Raw genomic sequence first — 23,080 nt, forward strand, 5'->3', positions numbered from 1 at the left:
AGAGGGTTTCCTGATGAAAGAAAACCCCCAAAGAAGGAAATAATGTGTACTTAAGAACAGGGTGTGCAGGGGATAGGTCTGAGTATCTGTTCATTCCCAAGTATGCTGACAGTCACTTTCAGGCTGGTGCCCTCCAAAAGAGAGTGGCATTTTGGGACAGCCCTTCTGACCATTCCTCAAGCACTTAGTAGGAGGGATTGTTTTATTAGGAAAGTTTATGGCTTCTTGTTTTCCCTCAAAGGCAAATGGGACTTTGTTGTTTTTAATTCTGCTGGGATTTCTCTCTTTTAATATATAACCCAGCTGTTAAAATAGCTGGGGTTGTCTAGGGCAAATCATATAGCACTTTCCTTGTTCAGCTCTCAGATGGCTGCCTTTTTAGTGTCGTTGCAGAATTATATTACAGGACATATGAATAGTGCTGGTATTAGTGTCAAAATCAATTACCCAACCCTCTTCTTGGAGAGAAAGCTACAGACCTTAGGAACAATCTGAGTAATCCATTTTGGGTTTCTAATTCTGAGTAATGACGGAGGGCAGAGACTTGTGCTTGAATAAGTGCACAGGGTCTTTCTCTGTATAGTCACTCCTAAATGCATGCTCTTTACAGGAAAAAGCAGGCTCCCTGTGAAACCCTTTTTCATGCCAAATGCCTCGCTGCTAAGATTAATCTGTCATTGAATTTATAAATTCTGTGTGGCGCGAAGCCGCAGCGAAAAGTTTAGCATTGAGCAGAAAAGCAAACTATGTATTGCTTAAAAAAATGAATGCTGCGCTCCTGATGGTGTGGATTGGCTGCCTCCATCAATATATCTTCTTATACTGGTAATAAAAATACGTCCGTAGCCTCGTGCCTCCGAGGATCTCCAAGCACTTTGAGTACGGCGAAGTATTATTTCCTCTTTTACAGCTATGGAAGGTTAAGTTTTTTGCCCAGAGATGCAGAGGAGGCTGTTTCGGAGGTTCTGAGTGCTGCGCATGGGGAGAACGGGGCTACCGGCAGAGGTGGCACCTCTCCAAGGAGAGGAGCCGTCGCCTGAGGCGGCCGCTGCGGCCTCGCTGCCTGTCGGCTCTGCCACCGGGCACCTTCACCAAGCGGAAAGAATTACTACAGTTGCCTAACCCCAAATATGTCAAGATATGCTGTAGTCTATTTAGTCTATCTAATCTGCTATTTGAGGAGGACTTAGCTGTTTTTAATACAACCATTTATTACAATCATTTTTTTATTTGTAATTCATTCGGAAAGTAAACACAGAGCTACAAAGGCCGGGTTCTTGAGTACGGTCCTCGTGCCCTGTCAGGCTTTGAGCAGGTGAATGACGCCACTGCAAAGCCGAGTCCCCTCCGGCAGGTCTGCGGGGACTTGGAGCCGTCGCCTCGGGCGGCTGAGGCAGCAGCTGGCGCCTTCCGCGGGGAGCGGCCTCGATGGCAGCCTCGCACCCTGCCCAGCGCCAGCCCGCAAGCCGGAGCGCCGGGCTCAAGAGGGAACACACGAGGGGCCGTAGTTTACCCTCTGAGGCTCATTTTGTGTGTGTTTGGTTCTCTGAACGCGCTGGTCGGAGGGTTTCACGTCTGTCTTCGGTGCTTGTACTCGAGAGTATCTCAGAAGGCCAAAATTCCCCAGATCTCTATTAAGGATGGAGGGAAAGGAGGAATTAGCTGGGGGGTTTCTCAAGACCAGCCCGCGGACAGCAGAACTGGGTTACCACGGAGGTTCTGTGAGAATGGGACTCACTGAGACATTTGGAGTAAATCAATTTTAAGTGGAGGAATGAAAGTTATTTACGGTCAGGAATGAAGCATGCAGTTCATTTAATAGAAACTCACTATGTGAAATTTTAGATGCACGTAATTGGGTTTGGGAGACAAAATAAGTTTGAGATACGCAAAACATTTTGTAACAAAAGGCTTGAGAGCCAATATTTTCCATGGATTTAAGTTTAAAGAAAAACTTGTTTTTGTGCTTTGATATCCTGTGTTGTAGAGTTTCCACTAGCACTTAGCTTGCCATCTCCAGTACAGCTAAAGCAATAAATGTTTTTCAGCTCTGACTGATCAGGAAAGAAGTTTGTTGGGAGAGAGTAATCTGTGGATTTTAGTCTGGACGAGTGAGAGCTGAAGGAACTCCTGGATGCCTGTTGTGGCTTGTTCATAAACGCTGTGGAAAAGTTATGGTCAAGCATGTAGGGTCAGCACTGGTGTATGGAATGACCACCAACTGAGAGGGGAAAAAAATCAACTTTTTTTTTTTTTTTTTTAAGTTACTGGTACTTTGAAAGTTTTTAACTGACTCAGTTTATTGTTATGACGGGACATATGGATGGACAAATCAGTTTGCATGCTAAATTTCGGAAACTCACCTGTCCTTTAATCATGGAAACCGCTTTGGAACAGCTTTATCAGACCAGCTTTAAGAGAAAGAACAAGTATTTTGATTCTGATTCTTTAACTACCTGAGGTCACTGGGATCTGCAAATATAGATCCCTTTTGGGTTTGTTCTGCTTGCAACTACTATAATAACTGTTGTCAGGGTTAGGAACTCAGATGTTCTTTGCAGCTCACAAGTTACTTCTGAACTGTGCTGAACTGTTGGCTGCTTCTTCAGAGACCTGATTTTGCTTGCTTTGTTAGTGACCGGAATTTGGTTTTATTTTATGTCTTCTAGGGTTACTGAGCTGGAAGATGCACATCTAAGATGGAAACTTCTGCTTCGACCACTGCTGGGAAAAAAGAAGGGAAAGGTGCAGTTCTGGAGGGGAATGGCTTTACTGAGATGGGGAAGAAACCCACTCCTTTAGCAGCAACAGGAGCAGCGGTTGCACAAGGAGGTACTTTATGTTTTCTATGCTTTGAAAACAGCAGGGGTGTTTTTCATTAGACTGTTAGAATTTAATATGGTATGGTGGCATCTGCCCTCCTGTGAACACGCTGAGTTTATAGGGGGTCTTGGCCTCCGAAGGTCACAGCAGTGGTAAGCTGAACATCCAAACATTCCTGTACCATGATGAGGCGTCATCGCTTCCACCAAACCCGGGCCAGGGTGGGGGAGAGGACGACAAGCTGCCACTGCTGCTAAATTGCTGCTGAATTAGCCATAGTCATCAGAATTGAGACGATCAGTCACCACTAACCACTGGTGGATTGGCTTTATGCGATACACGCTGCGTATCGCCTGCTGCCTCTCCACAGAGGAATGAAAATGTCACTGCCGAGGCTGGCTGGAGCTAAGTGAAGTTCCTGTTAACGTGATAGGGGAAGAGGAGGTGTCGTGCGGCAGCAGGGATGATGTTAACTGCCTAAAGAGCTTTCACTGCTGCTGGCATTTCACAGTTAGCGAGGAACCTGGACTGGCCTAAGCCCCTTGTAAGAGGGTTTGCATAAATAAAACCAATCTTGTTTGCCTTGGGTTGTTGCACTGTGCTGCAACACTGTTGCACTGCACTGCACTGTTGACGCTCCTGCATCAGAAGCGGCACAGATCTTGAGTTTTTTCTTTTGGTTAGTGTTTTCAGAAAGGATTTGGCTGGTGTTGAAGTCAATATTGAAGTCAGTAGGGAAGCTTTTGTGGGCCCCAGCAGGGTCATTTTTGGCACGAGCTGACACTGGTGTGTGGGGGCTGTGAAGGTGATCCTGGCTACTCCCGGCCTCGTTGGGAGGGCCTGGGACAGGCAGGAGAGCCTCGGTGGGTGCCTGTCTGTCACCACAGCCCCACTACGTGCCAAGGCACACTTCTGCTCTGGATAGGTGGAGCAGGCAAAATATAGCTCCAGGAAACATCCCTCTGACTCATGAGTGCACGGGGTGGTGGGTCTGCAAGGAGAGGCCCTGCCCTTGGTACAGCAGCTCCAGCAGCTCCAGCTGCTGCACGGGGCAGGCGCCGCACGGCCCCTCCTGAGGGCTGGGACAGGGCGCCCTTTCTGGGTGGGGAGACAAACTTAGAAGGGACCTCACCAGTTTGGATATGACGAGAGGCGTCCCAGCTGTGTAAACTTCGCAGGCAGCCTTTTTTTCTTTTTAAAATACGCCTTATTGCTGGCTAGACTCTTACCTCAAAATTAGTCCTTCTCCTCCCCTTCCTTAAGTGCACGGTAATTTCTCATGAACCCGGGAAAGGAGCACAATTCTTCTGTGGGCTTCTCTGCTATTCACGCAGCTCAGTGCGTTTGGTTTTGTGTTGGCAGAGTTGTGATGATTGCTTCTGGCCCAAATTACTTAAATCAGCTTTACCTATCCCTTCTTTCCAAGACTTTAGTTACCCATTTTCTTGTAGAAATCTTGAAAAATTAGGGTATATGGAATAAGGAATTATAAAGATCTGTTCAGGTCTTTGAACTTTGTTAACCAAAGGAAAGCATTTTCTTAAAAAGAAAAAAAAAAAACCCTGCACTCTAGAGAACCTCTAAGATAGGATTGTTTGAGAGACACAGCTTCAAACTACTAAATGGGTTTGAGCTGCCTTGTTGTGAATTGGCAAGAAAAGAAGGCTTGCTCGACTGCAGAAGGAGGGGAAAGGCAGAAATGACAACATGCAGAAGTTTGCCATCTCCAAGCAGATTTTCATCTCCATTAAAGAAGCAGAAGGCTGTGGAAACCACCGAGGCATCCCAGTCTCAACATCAGCTGAGAGACTGGCAGGTTCAAAGGACTGATTGGTGCCAAGGAAGTTGAAACATATGCTCAGATTCAAAATGCACAAAAACTGAGAATAAGTGCCTTTTCCTGATGGGGCTTCTGGAGTACCTCCAGCAAGGAGGCAGTTGCTGCATTTCCAGAGTCAGGACAAAAGTCAGGATCCTTCCTCTCTGCCCTGAAGTGGAGTGTCCAGTGGCCCATTGGCACAACTGGAAACTTGGCTGTTAAGTATCCAACATTGCTCATCACATTAGCAGTGCTGTCGCCTTTTGAAAGAATGATTTACAGGCTCAGTATTTCTCTCTTTATTAAAAGGAAGTGGAGAAGTAAGTGCAGGGATTGTTTGAAGATGTCAGGAGCAACATGATGAAAGCATTGTGTAATGAGATGTAAAGAGCAAAATCTGCATCATGCTGGGAAGAGAAGTGCTAATAGATTACCTAAAATGGCTGGCAGTAAAGTAAGTTTGAGATCTGATTCAGGCCCCCAAAACTTTGCGGGTAATGCATGTATTCTTAGAGTTTGGAAGTCTTTTTATTTTTATTTCTTTTCCCTGTGTATAGAAGTTATGCATGCCATTGAAACGGAGCATCTGTGTGTGCATAAGTGAAGAAAATTAATACAGTCTTTTTATAACATGAGCTAATTGTATGGTGCACTTTAACAGATAACAACAAGGCTGGGTAGTGACTAGGCTGTACTTGCATAGTTTTCATACTAATATAACATATTTGCTTCACTGAACTAGTGTAATTACTCATAACAGGCTAGAAATATACATATTTATGCTCATAGTCTTACAGAAGAGAGCAAATGAGGCATGGAGATCAATTACGTTGTTAAATTCCGGGAGGGGAACAGCGACAGAAAAGCTTTTAAAGGCCTCTAAGCTTCCCACCCTGCTTTGGGGCCATATGAACATGTCTTTATGCTCATCCAACACAAACTCTTGCTTTTATTTATTGGGGAGGTTTTACTCTTTGTGCTAGTATGTGAGAAAGTGGCAGCAAGGCTCAGCTAATGCTGTGGATCACCAAGCTGTTCTCGTTTGGCTCTGGAGAACAGCTTGGTGATCCACAGCATTAGCTGAGCCTTGCTGCCACTTCTTCTCTTCATCCCTAGCACACAAGAGTCCACATACTTCTTCCCTCATGATTCTCACAAATGAACAGATTCACAAGAGTTTATAATTAAGGTAATTGGAGCAGTAAACTGAATATTAGTTAAATAATTGAAGAACAGTATTTATATTATTTGCTATATTATTATTATATAATTTGTCTGACCTCTGTTTCTGTTTTCCATGTCTTGAATATTTGTCCCAAATGTTTGCAGCCTTGAACTAATTAAGTGATGGCTGTAGGAAAAGAGATTGGTATTGTTGATGTTGTCAGTAGAGAAGAGCTTTGCCTTATTAATGATGTGTCTTGTATTTTTAGTCTTCTAAGCTGCCATTTTTGAGATCTTCTCTGACGCTTTTTTATAGTAACTCATTGATCAGATGTTCAGAAATTGGTCTTGCAGAAGTGACATCAGGGAAGTCTCTCCTAATTTTCCATTTTTCCATAAATCATGCTGGGCAGGGAGTCAAAGCTCCTTTTTTTTTTTTTTTCCTGTTTCAGTAGGTATATGTGTGACAGAGATGGAAGTTGGGTTTAATGACAATATTTAAGAGCTATAGACAGCCAAATGTGCAAAACTCTAACTTTCAGTGCCCCCAGTTTTGGAAAGGCAACTCTGAATACCTAAAGTTTAGAAAAAAAGTGTTTCTGGATTGTCTGAGTGCAAAAGTGCTTATTGCTTTGCTGGGATAAGAGACTCGGGAGAGCAGCAGCACATCAAGGAGAGCAGACTTGGTCCCCCAGGCTTGCCCTATGGTTGTCCTTGGTGTCAGCAGGCACAAGGAAGAGGTGGCCCGAGGAGGAGTTTGAATGGGCATCTCATTCCAGCACAAAGTTATTCAGGAAGAAGGGTTTTTCATCTTGCCATAGAAAATAGATACAAATTATTCTAAATGCGAACTGCCTGATTTTAACAAGACCCAGAATGCACCCTTCCCTCTCCACCCTCTGCATGACACAAACACCAAGTTCCTAAATTGATGGTGTTTATGTTTGAAACATTTTTCTGATGTCTGGCTCTGTCAAGACTAATTTTAGCATTTCTAAAGCTGGGTAAAAATACAGCCTCATTACTTTGATGTCAGAGCATAGTTTACTATTAGTATATTCTGGGGTTTATCATTTTAGTCATGTTTAACACGGCTGCAGCAGGCATGCACTATTAAATCTGGCTTATTTTACATTCCTGTCCGGGATTATTTATTTGGAACAATTTCCTCTCTATCAAAAGACACGGCTAATGCTGAGTTTTAATGTGTTATTTACACACAAAATAACCTATTTACAACTCAGTATCTGCCGTAGGGAGAATGAATGGGGCAGTGCTCCCTTCATCCTGTTGTATCTGAGTTTAACAATCTGGATTGCTAATAGAACCATTTATCACGGGGTGGTAATTTATTTTATGTTAGCTGCACAGGTCTCCCTGCCTCTGATCTATGGAAATACTTTGTATATAATGAAGTTCAACAAGTCATTTGGTGTAAACACGGCAAAACCAAGCTGCAGAGCCACTAAGACTCTGGCTACACTTTTTCCAGTAGGTAACGACTTGCTTTGATATTAAGGTTTCGCTTGATGAAGTGCAGCTCATGCGGGCAGGGCGCCGGGCTCCTCTGCCGTGGATCAGGGCTGGGGATGGAGTTGGGCCACTTGATTTATGGGCTGGCAGGAGTGTTTGGCGCTGCACAAGTAGCACACTCAGCCCTTTCCCAGGCAGAGAAGGGCAGGGAGCACCTCCCTCCCATCGCTCTCCGGAGCTCTGCTGGGAGCATCACGGGAGCAGCGCTGGCAGGGACGCGCAGGGCAGGTCAGCTCCGCTCCGGGCTGGATTATGGGAAGGCTATGGAAATGAGGAGAAGGAAATGCCAGCCTCCCAGCAGGCCTCAGGGAACTGAAGAGATATATAGTTTGTGTGGCCTGAGACTTTGACAAATTGGGAGAACAGTCCCTATTAAGTCATCTTCTCAGTCCACCCTGAAGGGGCAGGGATCTTCTCTAAAGAATGTTTTTCATCCAGTTCACATTTTCCAGGAAAGGGGATATAGGCAGTACAAGGACGTTCTTAGCTTCCCTGCCTTGTACTGCTTTAATGAATACATCTTAAAACTGAGATATCCGTTTAACAGAAAGTCTGGTTTGGCTTTGAAGGGAAGGGGACAATTGGTAAAACAGAATGATAGGCAAACCCCATAATTTAGACTGTGAAATTCTCCTGCCTGTCACTGTCTATTTTGTCTGCTGCTTAGAGCTCAGCAGCCCCTGCCTTGGGCAGGGTTTTAGTGCAACCCTGGCATAAGAATCGCCAGTAAGTGAGGGTCATATCTTTTCCCTGAATACTTATGTCAGCTTTAAACAAGGCAATTTTCTTGGGGTGAATTATCATTAATAATAGTCCTAATAATAATAGCTTGTGCTTTTCTATGCTATTTATAAGCTGCAAAAGTTTGCTCTGGCAAGTGCTGGTATATTCTCTTTCCCCCTTCTTAGCTTCCCCCACCTTCCCCCCTTTCTTACTTACCTTCAGTAAGGTGCCTCTCAGAGGGCACCTAAATATAAGCTTTATAACCAGTACTAAACTTACCTGTTTGTGGGCCTGCCATTTATAGCCAAATAAGAAAATCCAGTGGTGATGCATTGTATTTATGGTGATGCTTTCCTGGACTGTCTCTTTGGCACTGCCAGCATTGTTTATATTTTTAGCCACTGGGTCAGCTTTTTAGATGAACATCCAAGTATTTTCACAGGTTTTCTGGATTAATTCTCCCAATACTGTCCCTTAACTTTGGCTCTTGAACCTACTGCAGTCCTATGGGCACTTTGGCTCATAATCCTCCAAAGGGAAGAAAGGGTTGGTTCAGTTTTTCCAAAGACGGCTGAGGTTGGGGAGGGACCGGGATTGGGACTTGTGTGAGGTTGGCCACCTAAATGTAAGGTTTAGGGTAAAGAAAATTGCATTTTGGAGACACCTGCTCTATTTCACCTGTTCCTTCATGTTTGATGTAAGGTGCCTGTAAGGTGTAGGGAACAAATCCCAGTCTTTGTGACTTGGCCAGAATTGTGTGAAGAATGCCATTAAAGCAAGGAACTGAGAAGTAGAGAAGGTTCATGTTTAAAAGCTCATGTTTGTGCTCATCACCCTGTAACCAGCCAAGCAGTGTGAGAATCGGAACGGGAATCTCACCCCACAGATTCTGAAGCTGGAGTCAAACTGGAGACCCAGTGTAAATGCAGATGGGGGGTCACTTCCACACAGCTGCTCCAGCTTTACACCAGCCTTAATAAACTCAGTGTTTTACCAGCCCTCTCGCAGAGCTGGACAGTTTAAAATCTCCACTAGAGAGAAGGGAAGCGAACTAGCAAATCCTAAGGGCTACAAAAGACTCCTAAATATAACCCAAGTGGAGGAAGGCTATTAATGCAAAAGTAAATAATTACATTACGGGAAGCAACTAGAGAGGGCAGTTGTGTAAATCACTTTAAGGAGAACAAGCCTTAGATAAAATCCATTCTTTTATCACACAGATTAAGTCTTCCTTTTGACGCTAAATAATTGATAGGGTTTGGCAGAGCGTTCCACAGCTGCCTCTGAGGAGCAGTGGGGCTGCTCCCGAGGTCAGACGAGTGGCAGAGAAAAATGTTCTTAAAAATGCTGTGCATCCAATACCAGCACCAAGAAATGAGGCTTGTATTCCCGGCACTTCTTAAAGAATTTCTATGGGGCCTTGAACAGACAGCCACACACCTCGGAGCCAAAGGAGGACTTGGCACGCTCGCCTCCTCCTTCAGCTGCAGCCCGTGGAACGAGGCAGGCTGTTCTCCCGATTTCGCGTGATGACGAAAGCCGCGCGAAGGCGGAGGAGGACAGAGTGTTTCTCACAGTTCCTCCACGCTGGTTTTATTTCTTTTTCTAAAGCCGACATGAACTGTGGTGTCTGGTGGATTCTGAGAGCCTCTTCCCACTTGGGTCAGCCCCGTAGTGTCTGACTGCTTCAGCATCTTGCACTTCTCTGCTCCTGTAAGTGCCCTAGTCAAACAGGGAGATGTCCTCCTTCAGAGAGGAAGTAGAGTGGTGGGGAAGGATTTTCCGAGGCCAAAGTGGCTATAAGGGTTTTGGCTATTTGGATAGATATTTAGTGCCATCTCAGTGACTTTAAAAGTTTATAGCTGGCCTATGTGTGCCCTGCATGTGGTGGTACACAGAGCCCGGGTCCCTGGGGTTCTTTCATCTGTTGGGAAGTCCTACTTCTCTTGCTAATATGCCTTGTAAATGTGGTGAATGAATCAAATTCTCCTAATGTCTATCTGCAAAATGGAGATGTTTTTTTCTTTCAGAGAAGCTGAACATGCTATCTGTGCAATATAGTGCCTTTAAAAATGGCATGCTGCAGTAGTCAATGCTGCTCCTTTTGGTTGTGTTCAGTATGAAAATGTTCACTAGCACCAATGGCATTTTACTGAATTTAAACTCAATTTTGCTAGTGCCTTTGCCCAGTGCCTACCACAGCAGACTCATAAGTGGGGGCTGTTATGCTGTAAGGAGTAATATTTTCTCCTGAACTGAGCTGCAACTGAAATAGCAGAAACCTTAAGTTCTGAAATAAATCAAGATCCCGTGAATTCAGAGTGGAGTCCAAGTTTGGCAGAACATGTTCTCTGATCTTAACGATAGCTGCAGAGAATAAACCTCAAGCCAAGAGTTTAACTTTTGCTATTTCAGTGTAGGAATAAAATGCATATGTTCTCTTCATGTGTTCTCTATCTGATTTAGGATTTTGTTATACTCTTGAGTTTACATGTGGTTCAAAGTGACCTGCATTAGATGTTCTGCAGCTCTTTCAGTGCTCTTCGGTTGAAATCAGGCAGAACACAAGTTACTGTGTGAGCCCACGTGAACACAAGCATGTCTGAAATCCTCTCTGTGTTTTCTACATCCTGTTGGAGAATTCCTTGAGGTTCCTTCTCTTGCAATCCTAGCTACTTTTAGAACTTTATTCTAGGGAAAATACTTCCAATTTGAAGTAAATCGTAAATATGAATGGACGTAATGCAAACAACATCTTTATATGAACAGTCACTAATATCTGATCTTTAAAATATAGCAGCATCTGCAGGGATTGAATAGCGTTGTTTGGGCCAGAAAGCTTTACTCTTCCCCCTTGTGTGGATCAGCTCCTAAGTCTGACAGGTTTTCAGAAAAATCACAGCTTGCAACAGATGCATCTCTAGGTAAACAGTTAGAGTTGCTGTTTTGATAGCTTCAGCTACATTGATATAAAAGTTCAGTGTCTGAGCATTCCTGAACACCATCCAGCAGAGGAGATATCTGACCATAAACCTTGGCTGCCTTTGCGCTGCTTCAACAATAGTTTAGTATTTTGTTAATGGCTTTAACCAGAACAGAGGTGCTTGTGCAGCTAAGGAAATGCTCGTAGTCTAGAGTGTTTAAAAGTGTCACTCCTGGCCCTGAATCCAAATTGCCGTGTACTGTTTAGATTTCCCCAAGTGAATATTTTTCTCTGTGTGGGCTGGGTAAAGAGGACCCCTTTCTGCTCTGTTTTTCTACCTGGGGCTCCTCTGGCTTTGTGGCCACTCTCCATAGGGTGAACTAGCCGTGACAGCGGAGATCAAGCAAGGGGCCACTTCTGCCTTCTCACCAGTGCAGCTTTCTGTGCCCTGTAGGGAAGTGCCTTCTCCATCAGGCTTGAGGTTAAGCTAAATCTCATTCATACCAACTTGTAACTGGAGCTGGTGATGTTCTTTCTGAGGCATTCGCTGAAGAAAAATAAAGAAATACAGAGGGGAGGACTTCCTATGTTGGTGCGTGTGTCCCACTTCTTTGAGAAGAATTGTGTGTTGTGGGAAGTTGACCAGGTTCTCAGAGGTGCCGTGGGTGAAGGTACCTGATTTTGGGGCCTGGGGAAAATTTGTTTCAGTTCCTGATTCAGCCCTAAAATTCCTTCATGATTTGGGTTAAGCTGCTTCACTTCCCCATCTATATAATGAACTTGTCTTGGTCTGTGGGCCTCCAGGCCCCTATGGTCACACTGCAGCACTGGACAGGCCAGACCGTGTAGAGGGCATTTGGTTTCCCCCCCACCCCAGCTCCTGTAAGGGGCTACCCTGCCTCTGAGCGCTGTATTACTCAGGTAACCTTCTTCATATTTCTGAAGTGGCAGCCTCCGGATGTCTGAGGGTCTCAATAAAACAGATTTGCGGGACTAAGGAAGGTGAGGCCTAGTTCCTATAACGAAGGCATCTTCGGTACCCTCAGTGGAGAGATGTTTGAGGGGGCAGATAGAGATCAGCTGTATTCCGAGTGGTTACGCTGCATTCTGGAGTAAGAAAGACTTTCAGGCAATCTCATCTGGCAAAGTCAGTTAGAGAGCGTGGTGTTGTTAATAGCTGTGTAAATCTTTTGTGTTGTAACAAGAGAGGGCAAATTTTTCTGGTTTATGGGGCTTTCCTACATGCATAATCTGTGGGTGAGGCTCATCAAATGGTTTCCTTTAAGTATCCAGGCAAAGTTCTGGACAGACCTGTATGAATTTATGAAAACCATGGGGGTTTCACCCCCAAACCAAGTGGAAGGTGGTGCTTTTAGCAAAGTCCTTTGTAATTAGACCCTTTGCTGCTGCCTTAAGGCGAGGCTAATGGCCTTGACATCACTTCAGGGAGAGGTGTTGGTCTGGGGACTGGATGCTGGAAGAAGCAAATCACTGACTGGGGATGACAGCTTCAGGGAAACCCTGGGGTTTGATGTTCATGTCCTTCAGACTGCTGTGCGTGTGCGCACTCTAGCACTGTAATCAGCTGTGGAGAAGCAGCCAATGCTATTGTTTGATCTGGGGGATTTTTTCCCTTTGGAAAACTCCTGTGGAAGTGTCACGATCAGTTACAAAGACAGCCTTAAAAGCAACCTCCTCGCAAGGTCTAGTATGTCAGGCAGGAGCAGTGACTCTTAAAGTAGACAGGAGCGTGGCTGAATATGTGAAAAACATTTACATCTTTTTTTTTTTTTTTTTTTTTTCCCTGAGACTTGTGCATTCTGCATCACCTCTGTGAGCAAACTATAAGCATGGGGGCGGGGGGGAGAGCTTTGCATTTATCTGTGCTTTTTTTAAGACCACTCAAAACAGTGTTTTAGCAGCTGAAATAAGATCCAAGACTATCGTTTGCCCATATAGAGTCACTGACACTTGAAACAGGCTGGATTTATACGTGGTTACTGAAAAATATATAGCAAAATGAAAGTCTCAGACACTGAGTTCATGTGCATTGCCCATTGTAAAAATAAGTAACGGCTGTTATAAGATCACTTAAATGGTTACCTTTGGGACATAAAAGAGATCTTTGAAGACACTAAGTCTTAATACAGAAATGTTTACTCATAAAAAATACATTTGGAATGGGGGAGGGGAACACACTTCCTATTAATGTGGTTTTTGCCTTTTATGGCAGGTTGTAGCAGGTCTTTAACCTCTGTAGCACTTGAGCAGGGATAGAAATGAGCTTTCTCTAAGTATCAGCCCAAAGGGTCTTTCCTCACTGCCAGTATCTGCAGTGTCTCTTGTAAAGATGGGTTTGTTTATTCCTCTTTACTGTGACCCAAGTGAAAGATTATTCCTTTCCAACTCACAACCTTCCAGTAGCTAAGTCCAAGGAGCTGCAAGAGTTGCAGAATAGAAATGCCCTCCTGCATTTGTTTCCCTTAACCATGTGTTTTTGTGAGGTTCAGGGCTGGTGGTCCAAGGCACGCTTAGACACAGTGTGAATTTGCATGCTACAAGGATGGATGGAAGATGGTATGGGAGAAGAAAAGGCTCTTGAATGCAGCAGTGTCACGGAGAAGGAATCTTTTCAATGAGATACTCAGGCAGGAGGCGGAGGTGCAAGGCCAGTGTTTGCAGCTGGCCTCGTGGCACGTGTGAAACGTGGTGACCTGCAGCAGAGCTGCAGAGGTGGGTGCGCTGCCGCCAGCTGTTTGGTAACAGGTCTACAGGCAACTTTGAAAAGCGTTTTCCAGAGAGCTTGTAATGTAAAGGTAATGTCCTTGCCTCCTAAATGAGGCACAAGGCGCTATCAGCAACCTTTGTTTAAGGCTACGTGAATCCAGAGCCAGGGAGGACATGGTTTCTGCTTTAAAGACTGGAAAATCTATTACCAGGCCAGATAAGACACGCAAGGTATCAGCAAAGTTTGACTCTCAGAGCAGCAAAGAGAGGTTTAAAATTCTTTATGGAAACCATGGTGGGTCATGGTCAAAGGTCTCTTACTTGCATGAGATGATTTATGTGGAGACAGAGGTGGCCTGGAGCAAGGGTTGCAGGAGGAAGGCTGAATCCCATAGCAGGATGGGATGGCCTTTGAAAGGCTGTTGGCCAGAACTGTCCGGAGCAGGACTGTAACAGCAGGTTTTCTGTCAAATGAGACAGCAAAGCCAGAAAAAAATTCTGTGGTAGCTGTGAAGATGGTGTTACCAAGCTGAAACAGCTGGTTTTCTGATGAACGTGTTCCGTGAGGTCACAACCCTGTGCAAAATTAACTCTCCATATGCCAGTAACAGGGCAAGACTGTGGGACTTTGTCACCATTACTTCAAAACATGATGCTCATCTAGGCAGTAATTCCTTAAGGAAGTTCCAGGAATTAATTTTTCAGTCCCTGACTGACCTGCCTTTGTAGGGGCATGGCACATTCTGGCCATGTAACGAGAGAGAGGGCAGATTAAATGAGAGACAGGCAGGATTTTCGTTCAGGAAATTGCCATGGTAATGACAGGTCTGGGGTCTTGGCGTGTTTTGGTCTGGCTTCACTAGCCTCTTGGGGCAGCAGATGCAAGAGTGGCTTTCGGTTGCTTTCACCCTGTCAAGCATGAGGATGTAACAGCTTCTCCTGGGAAGCTGGTATTGAGTACCTGCTAGATGCACAGCTGAGGTTGCTTATACAGATCCTAGGTTTAAACATGCCATGAGAAAGCAGATGGTTGGTATTGAGATGCTGGCCCCACCAGTGACTTCTCCCCTAGTTCCATGGCAGAGCCACCTGGATTGTTATCCAGTCCTTGAGCCATAAATGTGCTGGCTTGGTCAAGCAGGCAAGTGAAACTCGTGTCCTTACCAAAAACAGGGAAGGGATAAAAACAACACAAAAAAAATCCCCAACCTGAACCCCTGCAAGGCTTTGTGTAAATCAGGCCAGTAAAACTGTCTGTGGTCATGATCAGATTATATGGTCTAAACCTATATAAAAGAACTAGACTGAATTCAGTCCAATGCAGATGTCCATGCTGTTTTAAGACAGCAAACAGCATTTCAAGAAGGGACATGGGAGACAGGAGAAGCTCCTTTGCTCTCAAAAAATCTCCAGGCTTGTAACACCAGTGACCTGGAGAAGCAATTTGCTGAGGTGATTGAAATACATGTTTTCAAAAATCTGTTTGTGCCCATAAGGATTTTCAAAGAGGATGTCGTCTGCTTACTCGGTAACTTCTGTGTGGCCTGCGAGTGGTTTCAGATGCCTAGCCAAAACCAAATAAGCTCTCCTTTTAGGAAATTTGAAAAGTATGTCCGCGTCCCAAGAAAGGGCCGTGGGTTTGAAGTGACGTTTTGTCCCGCTGCCACAGGATGTTGTGTAACAAGGGCCGCGCGGGCAAAGGAGCATCAGAGCGCAGTATAAATAGAGACCAGATACTACGACTGGGTTTGGATGAGACTCGGAGTTAGTAGACGGTTTTTAATGGCAGAAAAGGCTACTGGGGTATGTCGTATATTTCTAGAATTCAGCCGAATGCTGCAAAAATGCCCAAATTAGGGCATGAGGCTTAGTAGAAGTAAAATAACGCAACTTGTGAGCTTGTATAACGAGCAGAACTTGCAGATAAAGTCGAAATTTATGATAGTGCAGGAGATTTTAAACTTAAGCTTTTGGCTTCTTTTCCGAGTAGCCCAGCCGTGCTGACAAGTTTATAAATCTCCATGGTATTTGGCTAATGTCCTGCGGATCCGCGCTGTCCTCCTCAAACATGGCAGCTGCCTTCCCTGCGAGTTACGGGCCGCGTAGGGGAAAGCGCTGGGATCGAACAGGGCCTTTGAAGCCCAGCAGCTGCCTCCCGCACAGGAAGCGAAGGCAGACGCTGCACTGGGAGGCTCCAGCCATCGGCGGCAGCTGGGAAGGCACTGAAGTGCTGTCATTTGAGGGGGAAAAAGATCAAACCTCCCAGGGCAAGGGGGAAAAGCCGGGAAGCTAAAAGCAGCAGCAGGTTTAGGCCCAATCTGGAAAAGGACACGGCAGGCTTAGATGAAGGAATGGCACCAAGAGATTTAATAACCTGTTATACGTATGCAGCACGTTCCATCCTCCAAACATTTTGTGAACTTCATGACGTGCAAGCCCCGCGCGTGCCTCCTTCCTCGGGCGGCAGTGGCCGCCCTGCGCGCGACGCCGTGGCCTCGCGGCCTCCCCTCAGCGCCGCGCGCCCCGGCTGCCGCGCAGGGAGCTCGACGGAGGCACGGCAGGACGGCTTGAAATACTTGTGCTGCTGCACGGCACTTGTGCTAATATCCCCTGCAACAATCTCCAATGCTGTTTGGAGATCCCAACAGACAGGGCTGTCTTCATAGAAAGCAGGAAGATTAACCCAAACTGGCCAGAAGTCTGGTACTATCTTTTTTCAGTGCCATGAGTGAGTTTACCACCCCAGAAAGGATCTGCTGGTGCCAACTTGCATGAGTTGTTTTTGTACTTAATCCAGCAGGATTAAGTAACGTGGTTCTGTGGTTGAGAGAGTGATTTCTTTTATTTTCATCCTTAGGCATTTTTTAATCTCGAAGGAAACATATTTATTAAAAAAAAAAATAAAGTCAATAACTAAGCATTAGAAATCCTAGGGGATATACAAGCTGATAACATTTCAAAGTTTTGTCTGGAAAGAAGAATAAAAAGCCACACCAGCAGCTTTGCTCTTATTGTCTTCTTAAGTTCTGTGCATTCTAGACATGGTAGTTCTCAATGTCATTCTCCCTGTGAGAGTTTTGGTGTGCCATCTTATCCCCCAACTTAATGAGTTCTGCAGGGATGCACCATGATAGCTAAAGATCATTTACCTGAATTGCTTTTTAATTTCTGGAATGGGAAGCTGCTTGTGCAGCAGGATAATTACATTATAATTTACAGCAATCCAAAATCAATAAATTTAGTCATATTGGGATAGAGAAAGGAGGGTGAAAAATCCCCCTGCCATTAAATTATTTCACATTCTGTAGCTGATTTTCCAAGAACTCTACAATAAAGCTTGGGGGATGGGAGAGCAGTGCAGCAGTACTGGTCTCCTGGTCAGTAAATCAGCTTTGTCCAGTGACTTTCGTGGTGAATACTTGGGTATGCTTGAGGGAGAGGGTGACTACAGTGGCTAATGGCTTCTTCTTGGTTTATTTTATTTCTGGGGATAAATCAATACCAGGGGTTTTCTCCCTTTAAGGAGAGATGACACTTGGCACTCCTGTGGTCCTTACTGCAGTGGCTGGTCAAGCATCACAGGGACAAGCTAGACTCAGGTGACCTCCAGAGCTTTATTCCCTGTTAGAATTTAACTGCACAGCTGAAGCATTCCCGGGAGAAGCCACCATGGGAAGTGGTGAGGTTTTGAGCTGCAGGTGGCTTCCAGGGAGGCTTGGCAATGGGGGTCTTGATCCCACCACGTGGGTGCAGTGTCTTTTCCGGGATACACCCAGGATGCAAGTGCATCTCCCATGGGCAGGAGGAAAGGTGAGGAGGCCTAAGTAGCCCAAGCACCATTTAGGAGAAATATTATCCCAGCAGTCAGTTGCAAGGGGGTTCACTTGGGCACATGTACATTGCAGCTATGTGGGTTTTATTTCATTTTTAAGAGAGAAAACAAGTTTCCTGCTGTATTAAGTCTCACCCATGTCTTTACTGAGATATAGACCGCTGAATTCACTGCATAGGAAGATGTCTTAGGCATTTCTGGACTTCCCCTGCCCAGACTGACTCAATTTTATTTTTCCTCCGAAACCACAGAAAAGCTGTCGATGCTGCACTTAAAAAGGATGTTGTATGAAAGGAAATCACTTTGTCTCTTGTATTTGAAGAGGATTATGATCTGGTATGACCTCATTATGGGTTAGGGGAGGATATTTCTGGAAATACTAATTAAATACTTCTTCCATCCCTTGTGCCCTTGTAGCGTGTCTAGGCTTTATAACAAGAAAAAGAGGAAGAAAAAAAAGGGTCTGGCATAAAAGTTTTAAACCCTTTCTCCAATCAAATGAAATAAGTATAGTTACAGTCATAGTAAGAATAATAAAAGCTATTAAGCAAAGTTTTTGTAATTGTGAGGAACTAGAGGAAAATAATTATCTGAAAGAAGAAAGTAAAGCTGAGATAATCCAGGTGCATTTGTCTACGCTTAGCTGTAAGTACAGGAGTAATTCTTGTAAATTGAGCAAGACCATCCAGGTACTATGTTAGATATGCACGAGTGCAGCTTTGTGAAGTGCACTGCTCCCTCCATTGGGCAGTACAGCTTTGTGGGGCTATGCTGAAAACCGGATTGCTGGAAGCACCGTTGCTTCTTAGTATTTTTAAATTTATCTATCAGCATTTGTTTCAGCGTGCACAACTTCACCTCCAGGTTTTGCCAGCAAGGTGGTTTGGAAGTGTGGCACGGGGGCTGCCTCAGCCACCAAATGAATTACATGGCATTGCATCCTAATATGTTTATTGATGGATCACCTCTTGTTATTTCCTATGTCGTTCTCTTTTCTTGGCTTACCAAAACCCTTTTCACTCCAAGAACGCTATCCTCAACTTCTACCATTTCAGCTAATTTTACCAGTTCAGGATTTGACCCGGACGGTCTGAGCCGTTTCCTATTGAGGTCAGTGTGGGTCTTCCAGTTAACTTCAGTGAGAACTGGATTTGTGCACTGAGAAAATGTCTTTAAAAATTGCCTTCAGCAAATAAGCTTGTAAATGTTAGCACTAAAATAGCAACATGTAGGCCCAAATATGTCTGTATTGAAAACACATGCTGTCAGATAAAATGTGTTATTACAAAATCTTCAAACACCATTGCATGGCTTTTGTAAAGATTTTTTTCTTATTGATTGTGAAATGATTTCAGTTGCACACTTAGCACTTTGGGTTGCTCCCACTTTGTGTAGTCCTTGGTTTAAGCTTGAGCCTAGCAAGACAAACATCTGGCTTGCTTGGCGTAATGGTCGGTGGTTTTTGTTTTGTTTCATTGCTCTGAATCCAGGGAAATAGTCTATCTTTTCTGTGAATGTGAAATTTCCTCCAAGTTGCCATGTTCCAGTACTGTGAGCAATATGCAGTGAGGCACAAAGGGGTCTTGTTGCTCGTGTCAATAAGAAGTGGGACTGTGTGGTCACAACTCAGCGTGAGAAATAAGTTTCTCGTAAGGCCTTCTCATTATAGGAATCACTTCCTAACCTGCAAGTTGTCCACCTTGCCGTGTAGCATTACTGGAGGAGAGAGGATTGGGGCAACTGCATGTGGTCAGTGGTTCCCAATGGTCAATGTGACGTGATCAGATTAGATACTGGGGTAAGCTTCTATGTGGGAAGAACAGTGGAGCATTGGAACAGGGAGATGGTGGAGTCCCCATCCCTGGCAGTGTGAAGAAACATGCACATGAGGCACTTGAGGACGTGATGAGGATGGGTTTGTGGTCGGACTTGGTCATCTTAAAGCTCTTTTCCAGCCATGATCCTACGAGCAGCTCTGCTCAAGGTGCTTGGGGCCACCAGCAAGATGGCCGTGGCTCGCGTCCCGCGCTGCAGCCGCTGTCGCGGTTGGCCTCGGTGCCCTGCGGTGCCGCCCTCGCGAGCACGACGCTCGCAGCGTGAGCCGCCCGCGGTGGCGCGCGGGGCTGGTACCGCCGCGGGCGAGCTGGGAGCAGCGCGGAGGGCAGCCTGTCCCGGCGGAGCTGCCTCTGCCTGCCGGGGAGCCGGCGGCACCTGCCTTTGGGCACGGGGAAATGAAGAGATTTCGCAGGGTAGATTTTATCAGCGCTCGTTTCAGGTGACTTGTGTAACCGCTTCAGTCCTCCAGACTCCACTCGATAATATTTGAATATTTCTCCTCCTTGTGGCTGCGCAGATGATGCAAACGCTGCTGCCTTGTCTCTGTTTCTCCCATCAGAAGTATCACTTTGCAGGGGTCAAAATTTAAGCTCTTCACAAAGTCCATTAAAATGAGTTGAACCTGACTGCCCGGAACAGGATATACAAAAACCTGTGGCCAAGGAAACCCTCCAAGGGAGCTAATGAGAGTTGGAGCTCGGTGGATATGGACTGGCGCTTGCCAAGGCAAACACTTGGACTTGTCCAGAACTAGTCCTCATGTCCCGTGGGGAGCGTGTGCGGCCATGGAGACCTGCTTGTCCCAGGGGTGGTGGCAGAAGCAAAGCAGTGGTGCTCTTGGTGCAGCTCCCTTCGCTTTCACAAGAGGCCCACGCAAGGAAAATCTCATGTCAGTCGGAGCTTGGCATTTGTATCATCTCGGGAAAGTCCCTCTCCGTAGCTCCGTGTGCGTCAGCATCTCCAGTGCGGAGTACAGTTTACACCAGCAGAAGGGCTCCTGCTGGAGATAAAGGCCATGCCCCAGAGCAGACTATTTGAGGAAACTTGTGTTTTCTTGCATGCTCACTCCTTTTCTTTCTTTTTTTCGCTCTTTTCACTAGTGCATCCATTTCCCCGGGGTTTCAGAAGCAGCAAGGGGAGGTCATGGAGCGAGGGGAAGGTGTCAGGCTCTGTGCACGGCCAGTGCTGCCAGAGGGTGAAGCAGGGTGGGAATTGGCCCTTTTCAGGTCCCAACCCTCCTGTGAGGGAGCTAAGAAAATGCAGTGCTTTGCAAAATGGATGCAGGGAGGCCAGTTGGAGCCAGGCGTCGGGAGGGATAAAAGCGTATCAAGGTTTCTGCACAGAGATTTATGCGTGCTGTGGTGGTTTTGCTTTTGCAAGAGCAGGGCTCCCATCCTTTGCTTTGACCAAGGAGGGCTTTGAAACGCCAACATCTTCCCCTTCTCTGGACCTGGAATAACTGTGCTCTTTGCAGTCTGGGTAACTGCACTTGTAGGATAAAGGTGCAGGTGGTTCATGTCCTGGTAGCTGCAGCTGCAAAATGTGGTGAGATTGAAGCACAGCTCAGCACAGATGCTGAGTCCAAAACTAATCTGTGAAAAACCAATATATGAACAAAATCGGGGGAGGCAGAAGAACAGTATGGAATCTAAAAATCTCAGTCCTGCTACCAGTTTTTCCTAAGAGTTTGAACTAATGATTCTGCTTTTAATTCATTAGTGTTTAGTCTATGAATGTTATCTCAAAACAAACGAAAAATGGAGTAAAGGAAAAAAGCAATCCCCCCCTTTTTTCTTTTCTCTCTCTGTTTTTTTTTTTTTTTTTTAAATATGCTTGCACAAAGCAAAGACAATTCACTGATTAGAAATGAAAGTTGTAGTCCCGTGGGACCAGGGTGGAATTACTGCATACCACTTGCCTTTGAAATCAAGGCCTCCAACCTTCTTAATGTCCAGGTGGGGAATTCCGGTGGCTTACTCTAATCCAGGCAAATCTGAAATCCAACCCTGTTGGGAGGAAACAATGTGGGAAACAGATTCATCTTGATCTCGGCTTTGTGCCTTGGAAAACGATTAAGACCAACTGTTAAGCAGCTCCCAATAGAGTTCACAAACCTGCCGGCCTCTGTGTGACACGGATTTCTCAGTTCAGGCTTCAGCCCTTAAAATAACAGATGGAACTGATCCGGTTAAGCTACAAAGTGGGCTTCCTTTATTCCCCAGTTGTTAAAATATTATTTCTGTAGTTGCGAATGTGTTTTAATCTGTTTTTTTTTTTTTTTTTTTGCATTCTGTTGTTACTTCGGAAAAAATAGCAAAACAAAACCCTTCAATGTAGTGTTGCTGAGAGGCGAGTGTGCTGATGACTTTGGAGACCAATGCCTGGAGACGTTAAATCCTGTGTGGTGCTGCAGAGGTCACACACATGGTCCTATCAAACTCACCCGGTAGGGTTCCTTCATACCCTTTATCCTCTCCCAATTTCAGTCAAGATAACTGGTTTTATAGTAGCTTTTGAGGATTTCAAAGTGATTTAGAGAATCAACGACCTTTGAGATAGAGAAGTGTTCATGTTCTGCGCATAAATTAAAGGGGCAACTAGAAAAGCTGCGCTTGGCTAAAGCTTTGGCAAATCCACCAGGAACACCAAGGTCTCCCAGGTCCATCTACTGATAAGGTTGGAATCATTTCCTCAAGGGAACCTGTTTCCATGAGATATCAGAGCTGGTGCCTGCTGGAAGGATGGCCTGGCCTTGTAGGAGCTCGCTGAAAGGGAGCGTTAGAAAGTCTTGAGGTTTTTATGCTCCTGCAACGCTCATTAAACGAACGGGGTAAAAGACAACTAACTAAACATTCATGTAATCTTTGTTATTCTTATTTTTCCTATTTATGTTAATTGCATATGGTTACCATCAACACCTTTGGGTAGCCAAACTTGTTGCTGGTTTGATTGTCAGGTAATTTTGCAGGCGGTTACTAGGAGACCTGTGAAGTTTGACACCTGACTATGATATATTAGGGTAGGATTTCAAAAGCTTCCAGTGGAATTTGGAGCACAGATCCCTCCATTTCACCCCTGAAAACAGACCTTTTATTCTTAACAGTGGGTTTATCATTATTACAGGCTTGGCAAGGATATAGCAGCAAATTTTGTTTAACCCCATTCCTCAGCACCCCATTACTTAAGAGGCATGGGTAGCTTTTTTCTTCTCTCCTTTGTTTTTAGTCAGTAAGCTAGATAAGTGATTTTCAAAAGTCCAATTAAATGTGCAATATTGTGAACATCTTTCCTAATATGTGAAGGATGTAGGAATGGATTGGGCTTTTTTTCTTTCTTATTTCCTTCTTTTTTTTCTTTTTCTCACCAGACCTATTTTGCTAAAGCTCCATATGGTTTGTGTAAGTGCTGGCTGCCAGGCCTGCTCTGCCGAAGGTTTCCTCAGCTTGGCATGGGGAAGACCTCTGCCTTTTGTGGAGTTGCTCATGGTGAGGTTTGCTGGCTTCCTCGTGAGCCCCCCTTGCTCCAAAGATAGCCCCGTTTCACTGCTTGAAGGCCGACTGGGCAGTTCGACGCAGCGGATTTTCGGTCAGATTTTGTTTATAGTCTTTCTCAGAGATGGTTCCAATGCCATTACCAGGCTGCTTCCACATGCACTTTGCTTATGTTAGTGATATTTAAGCATGTGCTTAAAGTTGTAATT

The 23,080-nt window shown here is 45.1% G+C and overlaps 1 protein-coding gene across 1 annotated transcript in view; it reads left to right on the plus strand.

The window, feature by feature from the left end:
• The window catches only part of GLI2 (GLI family zinc finger 2), a 171,577-nt gene that overhangs the window by 30,666 nt on the left and 117,831 nt on the right, over positions 1-23,080 (plus strand). Inside the window, exon 2 of the mRNA XM_088519571.1 lies at positions 2,670-2,832. Coding sequence (XP_088375697.1) covers positions 2,700-2,832 — 133 coding nt within the window. The 5' untranslated portion in view covers positions 2,670-2,699. The remainder of the gene's footprint in view (positions 1-2,669; positions 2,833-23,080) is intronic.

The sequence above is a fragment of the Tinamus guttatus genome, unplaced genomic scaffold, assembly GCF_059628265.1.
Source record: "Tinamus guttatus ecotype Peru unplaced genomic scaffold, ASM5962826v1 Tinamus_guttatus_pri_ptg000060l, whole genome shotgun sequence".
Taxonomy (NCBI): domain Eukaryota; kingdom Metazoa; phylum Chordata; class Aves; order Tinamiformes; family Tinamidae; genus Tinamus; species Tinamus guttatus.